Source organism: Thalassophryne amazonica, chromosome 5 (assembly GCF_902500255.1).
Source record: "Thalassophryne amazonica chromosome 5, fThaAma1.1, whole genome shotgun sequence".
Lineage (NCBI taxonomy): Eukaryota > Metazoa > Chordata > Actinopteri > Batrachoidiformes > Batrachoididae > Thalassophryne > Thalassophryne amazonica.
In genome coordinates this window covers 123,418,642-123,431,510 of record NC_047107.1, presented here as the reverse complement: position 1 = coordinate 123,431,510, position 12,869 = coordinate 123,418,642, and the positions used below count along the sequence as shown (strand labels likewise).

The 12,869-nt window shown below is 38.1% G+C and overlaps 1 protein-coding gene across 1 annotated transcript in view; it reads right to left on the bottom strand.

The window, feature by feature from the left end:
• LOC117511248 (3-hydroxy-3-methylglutaryl-coenzyme A reductase-like) overlaps positions 1-12,443 on the bottom strand; it is a 39,899-nt gene extending 27,456 nt beyond the window's left edge. The window contains exons 1-5 of the mRNA XM_034171253.1: positions 12,368-12,443; positions 11,190-11,366; positions 5,507-5,618; positions 5,322-5,409; positions 5,149-5,233 (exon numbers count right to left, since the gene is read on the bottom strand). Coding sequence (XP_034027144.1) covers positions 5,149-5,233; positions 5,322-5,409; positions 5,507-5,618; positions 11,190-11,354 — 450 coding nt within the window. The 5' untranslated portion in view covers positions 11,355-11,366; positions 12,368-12,443. The remainder of the gene's footprint in view (positions 1-5,148; positions 5,234-5,321; positions 5,410-5,506; positions 5,619-11,189; positions 11,367-12,367) is intronic.
• Between the last annotated feature and the right edge of the window lie 426 nt (positions 12,444-12,869).

Genomic DNA, 12,869 nt, shown 5'->3' with positions numbered 1-12,869 from the left:
GCGCTGCTGAGTTTGTGGTGCTCTTGACGCTCTGGGGTGGTGTCGAGTTATAGCTGATTGCTGTGACGGACGGTTTGGATTTTGGACCAAGCTGTGGAAGGAGGCCCTGCTGCTTTGCTCTGGTGCTCTGCTGAAAGATTTCGTCCCATGAGACCGGTGGATGTGCCCTGTTTGCTGCGGCGGCTTTACGCTCAGTGTGGACATTTGGAAAACTCTGCCAGCTGCGTGTGCTGCCGGGCTGTGTGATGCAAGGGCGCCCTCATGTGGTCATAATTGGTGGTGTTTTAATGAGTTTTTTACAAAATTGTCTTTTTAACTAGAACTTCAATTGTTAATAAATTATTTGTTTGTATTTGGGAACCACGTCTCTGTCTCAATTACAACGAACCTGTGTGTTTTAGGTTGAAGTTATTCAATTGTCAAATTCCTTGGGTGAAATTCCCAGGGTGGTGTCAGAAGTCCGACATACCATGTTCATTCATGATTTCTAATTGCCTTGACGATTGAGGAGTAACTTGTCCGCTTTGCCACACATGCTCTAATCTCTGTAATAAAATTTTATGGTCAACAGTATCAAAAGCAGCACTGAGGTCTAACAGAACAAGCACAGAGATGAGTCCACTGTCTGAGGCCATAAGATCATTTGTAACCTTCACAAATGCTGTTTCTGTACTATGATGAATTCTAAAACCTGACTGAAACTCTTCAAATAGACCATTCCTCTGCAGATGATCAGTTAGCTATTTTACAACTACCCTTTCAAGAATTTTTGAGAGAAAAGGAAGGTTGGAGATTGGCCTATAATTAGCTAACATAGCTGGGTCAAGTGATGGCTTTTTAAGTAATGGTTTAATTACTGCCACCTTAAAAGCCTGTGGTACATAGCCAACTAATAAAGATAGATGTTGTGTGGGCCGCTGAAGAGGAGGTACTGCTGGCCCACCAACACTAGAGGGCGCCCTGCCTGGAGTGCAGGCTCCAGGCACCGGAGGGCGCTGCCGCCTTACAGGAGCAGCCAGGATGACAGCTGTCACCCATCACCGGAGACAGCTGATCCCAATCACTACGGAGGTATATCAGCAGGACGGCATCTCCACCTCATTTGCCGAGATATCGTTTCTACCAGAGAGCTAACGTATCAAAGCAAATAGAGTGCATCTTTTGGATTGAGCTAGTTTTTTTGGATTACTGTTCCAACGAGAGGTGGAGGTACCTTTCCTGCTGTTCGGAGTCCTGGGTGCATACGCGCCCCCATCTAACTGTTCTTTGCTCATCGCCTGCAGTACCAGGTCCAACACGCGGAGGCAGTGGCCACCTGGGAGTTCGGGACTTGGCGGCTCCAGTATTCCCGGGGTCCTGTGGCGGAGGAAGCCGTGTGGTTCCGGTCTTACCTTGGAGAGGCGTCTCCTATCTTCGAGCCTGCCCACACGACACTTTTGTGAATTGACTGTTGTCCATTGCTGTGATTGGTTGTATTCGTTGTGCACATTCACAACAGTAAAGCGTTGTTATTTTGACTTACTCCATTGTCCGTTCATTTGCGCCCCCTGTTGTGGGTCCGTGTTCCTACACTTTCCCAACAATAGATTGATCATATTTAAGAGCGAAGCATTAATTAATGGTAGGGCTTCATTGAGCAGCCGGGTAGGAATGGGGTCTAATAGACATGTTGATGGTTTGGAGGAAGTAACTAATGAAAATAACTCAGACAGAACAATCGGAGAGAAAGAGTCTAACCAAATACCGGCATCACTGAAAGCAGCCAAAGATAACGATATGTCTTTGGGATGGTTATGAGTAATTTTTTCTCTAATAGTTAAAATTTTATTAACAAAGAAAGTCATGAAGTCATTACTAGTTAAAGGAATACTCGGCTCAATAGAGCTCTGACTCTTTGTCAGCCTGGCTACAGTGCTGAAAAGAAACCTGGGGTTATTTTCTTCAATTAGTGATGAGTAGTAAGATGTCCTAGCTTTACAGAGGGCTTTCTTATAGAGCAACAGACTCTTTTTCCAGGCTAAGTGAAGAAATTCAAAATTAGTGAGACGCCATTTCCTCCCCAACTTACGGGTTATCTGCTTTAAGCTGCGAGTTTGTGAGTTATACCACAGAGTCAGGCACTTCTGATTTAAGGCTCTCTTTTTCAGAGGAGCTACAGCATCCAAAGTTGTCATCAATGAGGATATAAAACTACTGACGAGATAATCTATCTCACTCACAGAGTTTAGGTAGCTACTCTGCCCTGTGTTGGTATATGGCATTGGAGAACATAAAGAAGGAATCGTATCCTTAAACCTACACTCAACAAAAATATAAACGCAACACTTTTGGTTTTGCTCCCATTGTGTATGAGATGAACTCAAAGATCTAAAACTTTTTCCACATACAATATTACCATTTGCATCAAATATTGTTCACAAACCAGTCTAAATCTGTGATAGTGAGCACTTCTCCTTTGCTGAGATAATCCATCCCACCTCACAGGTGTGCCATATCAAGATGCTGATTAGACACCATGATTAGTGCACAGGTGTGCCTTAGACTGCCCACAATAAAGGCCACTCTCCTTTGCTGAGATAATCAGCAAAGGAGAAGTGCACACTATCACAGATTTAGACTGGTTTGTGAACAATATTTGAGGGAAATGGTGATATTGTGTATGTGGAAAAAGTTTTAGATCTTTGAGTTCATCTCATACAAAATGGGAGCAAAACCAAAAGTGTTGCGTTTATATTTTTGTTGAGTGTAGTTACAGCGCTTTCTGAAAGACTTCTACTGTAATGAAACTTATTCCCCACTGCTGGGTAGTCCATCAGAGTAAATGTTAAGAAATGATCAGATAGAAGGGGATTTTCAGGGAATACTGTTAAGTCTTCAATTTCCATACCATAAGTCAGAACAAGATCTAAGGTATGATTAAAGTGGTATGCAGTGTTGAGGCTGTCATTCTCAGCATCTGTGTGGATGTTAATCACCCACTATAATTACCTTATCTGAGCTAAGCACTTAGTCAGACAAAAGGTCCGAAAATTCACAGTAACGACCAGGAGGACGATAGATAACAACAAATAAAACTGGTTTTTGGGACTTCCAATTTGGATGGACAAGACTAAGAGTCAAGCTTTCAAATGAATTAAAGCTCTGTCTGGGTTTTTGATTAATTAATAAGCTGGAGTGGAAGATTGCTGCTAATCCTCCGCCTCGGCCCGTGCTACGAGCATTCTGGCAGTTAGTGTGACTCGGGGGTGTTGACTCATTTAAACTAACATATTCATCCTGCTGTAACCAGGTTTCTGTAAGGCAGAATAAATCAATATGTTGATCAATTATTATATAATTTACTAACAGGGATTTAGAAGAGAGAGATCTAATGTTTAATAGACCACATTTAACTGTTTTAGTTTGTGGTGCAGTTGAAGTTGCTATATTTTTTCTTTTTGAATTTTTATGCTTAAATAGATTTTTGCTGGTTATTGGTGGTCTGGGAGCAGGCACCGTCTCTACGGGGATGGGGTAATGAGGGGATGGCAGGGGGAGAGAAGCTGCAGAGGTGTGTAAGACTACAACTCTGCTTCCTGGTCCCAACCCTGGATAGTCACGGTTTGGAGGATTTAAGAAAATTGGCCAGATTTCTAGAAATGAGAGCTGCTCCATCCAAAGTGGGATGGATGCCATCTCTCCTAACAAGACCAGGTTTTCCCCAGAAGCTTTGCCAATTATCTATGAAGCCCACCTCATTTTTTGGACACCACTCAGACAGCCAGCAATTCAAGGAGAACATGCGGCTAAACATGTCACTCCCGGTCCGATTGGGGAGGGGCCCAGAGAAAACTACAGAGTCCGACATTGTTTTTGCAAAGTTACACACCGATTCAATATTAATTTTAGTGACCTCCGATTGCCGTAACCGGGTGTCATTACTGCCGACGCGAATTACAATCTTACCAAATTTATGCTTAGCCTTAGCCAGCAGTTTCAAATTTCCTTCAATGTCGCCTGCTCTGGGCCCCGGAAGACAACTGACTATGGTTGCTGGTGTCGCTAACTTCACATTTCTCAAAACAGATTTGCCAATAACCAGAGTTTGTTCCTCGGCGGGTGTATCGCCGAGTGGGGAAAAATGGTTAGAGATGTGAACGGGTTGGCGGTGTATATGGGGCTTCTGTTTAGGGCTACGCTTCCTCCTCACAGTCACCCACTCGGCCTGCTTTCCCGGCTGCTCGGGATCTGCTGGAGGGGAGCTAACGGCGGCTAAGCTACCTTGGTCCGCACCGACTACAGGGGCCTGGCTAACTGTAGGATTTTCCAAGGTGCGGAGCCGAGTCTCCAATTCGCCCAGCCTGGCTTCCAAAGCTACGAATAAGCTACACTTATTACAAGTACCATTACTGCTAAAGGAGGCCGAGGAATAACTAAACATTTCACACCCAGAGCAGAAAAGTGCGGGAGAGACAGGAGAAGCCGCCATGCTAAACCGGCTAAGAGCTAGTAGCTGCACTAAGCTAGCGGATTCCTAAAAACACACAAAGTGAATAATGTGTAAATAATTTAGAGGTGATTCAGCAGAGGGAGTGCTTTAGTTAAGGCACGTGAAGATTACACTGTGAAACAAATCATTATCTAGTTAACTAGATCAATCTAACTGCGCAGATTAAACAGCTAACAGATACAGAAAAACACCGCTGTGCTCCGGAACAGGAAGTGATACAATACCGCAGTGACAGCCAACCACCAGTAGAGTCATCAAATGACATAACAAAAATTTGCAAAATTTGCAAAATTTTGATTTTTTTTTTTTTTTTTTTTAAGGGTGTGACAAAGCCTGTAAATCATCATTGCAGACTCTTGTAAAATCACATGTAGCAGTCTTACGGAGATACCTTTCAGCACACAAAAGGGCCAATGTCAAGGTCAAACACTAAAATAACCAAAAAAATACTTTGCAATTTGTGCTTTTTTGCCTTCAAATTTGGCATAAATATAGTATATTCCCTTGTCCATCAGTCCCTCTTCACGGTGGTCATTCCTCGTGGTAGTCTCTTTTGTTCACCTTGTGGCAAGATACCGGTCACTCTCAGGGTGACAGTGTTCATTTTTTAACTTTAGTGTTTCACTGTTGCAGGTGAATGTAGAAATATAAAATAGTACCTGAGAATTGGAGCTTAATGCAAACTTGGCAAGTGCACATGCTTTGGAGAGGTCAATGAGAAGCAAGAAGAAGGGCAAAGCCTCACTAGAAGATAGAAGCAAACTATTTGAGTATTTTTTGTTTAATCAAAATGAATGCATAGGACATGACATTGCGTTACATATGTACTTACTTGAGGCCAGTGAGCTCTTTGTCAAGAAAGTGAATCACCACAGTACTAAATACAAAGCTGGAGAATATTGTGAAAAGGCCAGCAACACCTGTAAAAAATTATACATATGTGGATCATTTTTAGCCTGGTCAGTTGATGTTAAATGAGGACATCTTAACACATCTTGCGCATCATCAACTCTTCACCTAAAATGTATTTGGATCCCAGTTGTCTCAAATTTTGGAACTGGAAGTAAATGTAGATGATGGCAATGCATCGTGTGATGGTCAGGATGATGATGTCACTGCTCAGAATTTGCTGTAAAAGATGAAAAAACTGCAATCAGTTGTTTGGCTATAAATATGTAGACCTGAGTGTGACTCCTGTTCACCTGTCCATTTTTGACCGTTAGGGCCTGACTTACTAAGATCCCATATAACAAGGGCTTTGTGGGTGATTTATTAAGAATATAACATAAGAACATATAAGAACATAAACGATCATCTGACCAAAAAAAATGCAGATATAGCTAGAAAAGCCCGTCTACTAAAGAAACAAAACAAAATCCAAGGAACATGGACCTCTAACTGCAGAGTTTACATAAAACTATTCGGTACACCAGAAGAAGCTAAGGTACTATGCATCAAAGAAGAACATGAACTGAACAAATACAATTGAAAAATGAAATATAAATAAAAAATCTAGATAGTTTTACCTTCAATTCAAAATGACAAATTAAACTAACAATTCCCTGCCCATAGAGGACAATGAAAGTACAAAACCAAGAAATCAATTTAAAACTTTTGAATGTAGTGAATCTAAAATGCAACATGTTATAGATGAAGTCGACCCGGATATAAACTTTTATAATGACATAAATGATGACTGCATGTATTATCAAGACCAGCAAATACCAACTCAGAATAAACCTAATGAGATGTCAATTGTCCACTTCAATAGTCACAGCCTTCATGCAAATTTTGAAAAGATAAAAGATTACTTGAACCAATTGGGTACTTTGTTTAATGTATTAGCAATTTCAGAAACTTGGATAAAAAAAATGATGAAACAAACAACTTTATGTTAGAAGATTGAGATGTTTGCACAGAGCAGAAACAAAAAAATGGAGGTGGTGTGGCATTATATGTGGATAAAAACTTACATGCAAAACAGATTGAGAACATGACATTGGCTATTGTTGTTATTATGGAGTGTATAACAATTGAATTGATAATGGAAAACAGAAAAAATATATTGATTACGTGTGTTTACAGATCTCCTGGATCAAGTATTGAAATGTTTACGGAACTAATGCATAACTTGTATACGAAAATGGAACATAAAGATGTTTTTATATGTGGGGATTTTAACATAGATTTATTAAAAATGAGTACACATAAGCCTACGGAACATTTTATAGATACTATGTATAGCTTGTCATTCCATCCAAAAATAACTAAACCAACCAGAATCACTGCACAGAGTTCATCACTAATTGATAATATTTTCACTAACATATTAAACAATGACATTTCCAGTGGCATATTAATAAACGATATAAGTGACCACTTACCAGTATTTTTAACTATGAAAATAAGTTATAACTATAGGAAAGCCAAGAAAAATATTAAGATTACTAATTTCATAAGAGTAAAAACAAATGAATCAATAATGATATTCAAACAAAGTCTATTAAAACATGACTGGAAAGTAATATTAGATGAAACTGAGGTTAACTAGGCTTATAACACTTTTTTGAATAAATTTTTGACTCTCTATGATCAATGTTGCCCTGTGAAATCAATCCAAATCAAACAACAAGCTAAAACCAACCCATGGATGACAAGCAGTTTAATTAATGCCTGTAAAAAGAAAAAACTGGCTATACAGGGTATTAAAGAAAGAACAATTGAAACAGAAAATAAATATAAAATATATAAAAATAAGTTGACGTGTATTAAGAAATTGTAAAAAGATGTATTATAAAACACAACTAGAACAAAACAAGGGAAATATTAAAGGCCTCTAGAATGTAATAAATAGTGTCATCAGGAAAAAGGAGAACCGTAGTACCTTGCCGGACTATTTCATTGACAGTGATAAAAAGATCTATAACAACGAAGAGCTAGTAAATGCATTTAATCATTATTTTGTCAATATAGGGCCAGAATTGGCAGCTGAAATAAAAATGCCATATTCAGCCTCAGAAATAGGTACTGAACAAGTAAACTCAAATTCATTCTTTCTATCAGCAACATACAAAATGGAAATAATAAACACTGTTAATGAATTGAAGGCAAAAAAAATCAGTAGATTGCAATAAGTTGGACACTACAATAATTAAACAAGTCATTAATGAAACTGCAAAACCTCTAAGTCATATCTATAACTTATCTTTTATTAATGGAGAGTTTCCAAGTCAAATGAAGATTGCCAAAATTACACCTATATATAAAAGTGGAGATAAGTATCTATTCTCAAATTATAGACCTATATCTGTGTTATCTCAATTCTCAAATTTTAGAAAAACTATATACAGTACGGTTAGATCAATACATTGAAAAGTTCAAGATATTAAACGATAACCAGTATGGTTTCAGAAAAAATAGATCAACAACTTTAGCTTTAATTGATTTAGTGGAAGAAATAACAAATAATAACATACAATGGCGATCTTCATTGACTTAAAAAAGGCGTTTGATACTATTAACCACAACATATTATTACGTTAATTGGAAAAAATTGGCATAAGAGGTATTGCACTAAATTGGCTCCAATCTTATTTAAACAGGCAACAATATGTACAAATAGGAGAATATAAATCTTTGTTTAAACAGATACATTGTGGAGTTCCACAAGGGTCCATTGTAGGACCTAAACTTTTTTTAATTTATATTAATGACTTGCAATTTATCTCTGAAAAGCTTAAATTTATCCTCTTTGCTGATGACACAACGATAGTATGTTCTGGGGAAAACCTGGAACAACTTATGACCGAAATGCAAATAGAAATTATTAAATTAAAAAATTGGTTTGATAGTAATAAATTGTCACTTAATATTTCAAAGACAAAATTAATGCTCTTTGGAAACCGAGAAATGAAAACAAACGTAAATCTTAAAATTGACATGGTTCCTATTGAAAGGGTTAACCAACATAGATTTTTAGGAATAATAATCGATCACAGGATGTGCTGGAAACCCCACATTGCTAGCATACAATCCAAAATGGCCAGAAGTATTTCCATAATGGGGAAAGCCAAACATTTCTTTGATCAGGAGTCCTTATATATTATTTATTGCACATTAATATTACCTTATATTAGCTATGGCATTGAGGTATGGGGTAATACATATAAAAGTAATGTAGACACACTTTTTAAGTTACAGAAAAGGTCAATAAGAATCATCCATAATGTAGGCTTCAGAGATCATACGAGTACACTGTTTTTACAATCCAAAATACTAAAATTTAGAGATCTTGCAGAATTTAAACCTTTACAAATTATTTTTAAAGTGAAACAAAACCTACTATCAGATAACCTCCAAAAATTGTTTAGTGAAAGAGAGGGAGATTACAATCTAAGAAGGAAATATAATTTAAAAAAACAGTGTGCTCGTACAACAATGAAACAAATGTGCCTTACGAGACATGGGGTGGATTTATGGAATAACCTAATTGAGGACATCAAAGTATGTACTACAGTACATCAATTCAAAAGAAATTTAAAACTCAAAATATTAAAAAAAATATGAAACTGAATAACATAATTCTTAGTATACATACAGGTGTGCATGTTTGTGGATCTAAACTGTTATATTATTTGGTCATGGCGAATGTATGGGAAATATGAATGCACACGAGTTGCCCATGATACATGTGTGTGGGGAAAAAAATAAATAAATTATCATCAAGTTTAATCGAATATAGGTAAATGTGCGTGCATGCATGCATGGGCTGGGTGCCCATGGGTGCATGTATGTGGGTTAAAAGTGTTGTCAAATCTCATTGAATTTAGTGTGTGTATTGGTGTATGTAAGGGTATTTGTGTATAGAGGTAGTGTATTTATGTAAATATATGTTGATATGTATAATGCAAGGTGTGTGTTTATATAGGTATATATGATCTCAAAATTTTTTTATTTATTCTTGTCTGCGTAGTCGAAAATAAAACATGTGAAAGGGGGTAGAAAATAAGTTTTACTTCATTCTACTCCCTTTGAGTAATGTACGGATTTTCAAAGATGAATGTGTACAATGTATAAATGTTTTTAACTTGCTCAAAGTATTCATCATCAAAAAAAAAAAAATAATTGGACAGTGCGTCCAATTATTCAGGACGGCAGACACAGACAGGGGACAGAACACAACAAGACAATAAGAAGCAGCTTCCTCAGCAAGACCATGACCCACACGTAGCATCCTAGCTTAGCATGGCGCAAGGCCACGTGGCAAACCACAAACATGGCCGGTTCCACACTTTCGGGAGAGGAAACACATTTTGTTAAGAATTTTCTCCTGGCCACGTGAAAGAAAAGGATCAAATCTGTGGTTAGATCCATCATGGTTTGAAGTAAGTAAATTTATTTATATAGCGCCTTTCACAGACATAAGTCACAAAGCACTTCACAGGTTAAAATGCAATAATAAAAACATAGCTAAAACAAAAGACAAGGTTAACAATCGGTCAGTTCTGAAAAGCCTTATTAAAGAGAAGAGTCTTCAAATGCTTCTTAAAAGTCTCAGCACATTCCAGGGAAGTGGCAGTTCATTCCAGAGACGAGGGGCTGTGGCTTTAAAAGATCTGTCACCTCTGGTTTTAAAGCAGGTCCTTGGAACAATCAGCAGGTTCTGGCCTGAAGACCTGAGACTACGGGCAGAGGTATAAGGCTGAATCAGATCTTTAATATATCCGGGAGCCTGATCATGAAGGGCTCGGAACGTCAGGACCAAGATTTTGAAAATGAGTCTAGACTCAACTGGGAGCCAATGGAGAAGACCATTCTCACACTGTGCTAGGCTTCACTTGTGCTGCTCTTCAAAATATTATCTTTGGAAAATCTGTCCACTTAATAAGCAACACTAGTCACGTGACTAGCTTTTGACATATTCAAAGTTCACAAAAAACTCATTGATTTCACACCTGTAAAAAAAAAAAAGACATTTTCCTCCATTCATTTTAGAGGCAAGACCTGAGATGATGTCACCAACATTCATATTCCTGACAGCTTGAGGTTTCTGAGTGTTTATCAGAGGCAGTTGAAATCATGCTAATGTCCCCACGCTTATGACTTAATTTCTCTGAGCATAAAGCACCAAAAACAAAAGGAAATACATCAACATTTTCACAATTCTTTATTTCTTTAGAACAGTCAGCTCATTTGACACTTTATTTACTTGCGATACACACTTTAATGGCAGCATCACACTAAATTATTATCTACAGGGTTTTTAGTGGTGTAAACTGCTAAGTTCCACCAGCGGTCTCCTGGGGTGCAGGTTCCTGGTACATCTTTGAGATATAAGTAATCATTTGTGATCTGGTGTTCATCTGTGGATAAATCTGACAACATCTCATTGTAGCTGCCAAAAACTAAGTTTTTTTGGGCATAAGTCAGCACACAAGTCCCTCAGTATTAAGGAGCACAGCGGTTGGTGAAAGTAACTACCTGTGGCAGATACAAGGTTACTGTCAAGAGATGTCAAGAGGTCTGGACCAATGGCAGTTGCCAATCAGGACCAGCACATGCTCTCAGACCTGACATGACCTGAAGATACACTATGGCTCAACGTGATTTACAAGTGGAATGACAACCATGAAGATGGTTATTCTTATGTAGTACTTCTATGGTCTACATTATATTGTATGGTAATTCATTGAACACTTACCTCATCTGATTTGGGGCAGTCAAAGTTCCAGCCACAGATCTGGTCATTACCCGTGAACATGTTCATTGACATCATACATATGGTCAGTGTTACTGTGCCAACAATAACTTCCCAAGGATGGGAGGCCACCAGGAGGCCATGCACACGGAACAGACGGGTTAGCATGGTGCAACACACCTAGAAAATGATGTAAGATTTCTGTCAGACAATGTGCTACAATAAAACACTTAATCAACCTGTTCAAATTCGCTGCAGATTTTTCCATTGTTAAAGAGCAAAAGCAAAAAAGTAATTTGTAATGTATCAAATATTGGAACTCTGCCCAAACCCCTTAGTCTATGAACATAGGAGGAACACTTCAGTCTGGTGTGTAAATATCAGGAGAAATGATTTGTAAAATTCCATGAATACCACAAAAAACAACCTTCAATCAAACACCCAAATGGGTGCTAACCACTAAGCCACAGTGCTGCCCAAATGGACCTCTGAAGCCCCACCTACAGTAAGTACCTTCACGGCCCAACACAGGGCTGGTGTCCCACGCTTTAGGAATCACCCATATAAATTACTTTAGGTAGTAACATTGTGTCTGCTACAAATTTACAGGTTATTAAATTCATAAAATGAAATGTAAACAGAAACATAACTTTGCAAGCTGATATATATATATATATATATATATATATATATATATATATATATATATATATATATATATATATATATATATATATAAAGTAAAATCAAAATTGCCATCATGACTAAATCATGAATCCAACCATGTTAAAAGACAAATAACTGTGAGGTTAAAGTTATTATTTAGACAGTAATGAGGCGGCTGGGCACAATTTTAAAAACAAGATCATTTTTATTGGACTGGACCTGAGGTTCATAAACATAAACGTCATCACTTATCTGTATTGTGGATTTTTTTTTCTGTGACAGCAGTAACCATAGTAACACAAAGTTCAGAATGGTGTACAAAAATAAATAAATTAAAGACATTTCGACTGACTAAATGAAATCAGTTCGAAAAACATAAAGGTACTGTGACTATGATCGAACATGAAGAACCTGATGGAGATGAATGTTTGTCCAAACGAGGACAAAACGCTGCAGGTCGCCCTGAAAACGAGTTTAAAGTTGTCACATTGCTGGAGATCCCGACATTCACTTACCTGGACAGGACAGAGAAGAAAGAAACTTGACGGAGAATAACTGATATAAGCGCACGTGTCTGTGTGTGTGTGAGCCGATCACTCTGCGGCCGACCGATGGAACGATGGCACGCGACGCCATCTTCCGACACATTAGCCAATCACGTTTGCAAAACGCTTCGCGAGGACAGTAGCCACGCCTCGTTTCCATGGAGACGGCGGCATTGGGGGCGCGGTCAGAGTGAGGACGATAAATCTCACCACACACAGACACACACACACACACACACACACACACACACACACACACACACACACACACACACACACGCACGCTTCAAAAAACTTAAAAAAAATTGCGTCTGCGTTTTCTTAAATTCTGAGATACAAATTGCAATCACATTTCATGTGAATTAAATATAAATATTCTAAATGACTGCAAAGATATAGCAATTATTTCTGACATAAGAAAATGACGTGTGTAACTCATTTACATTTACTCATTTAATTATATATAGTAAAT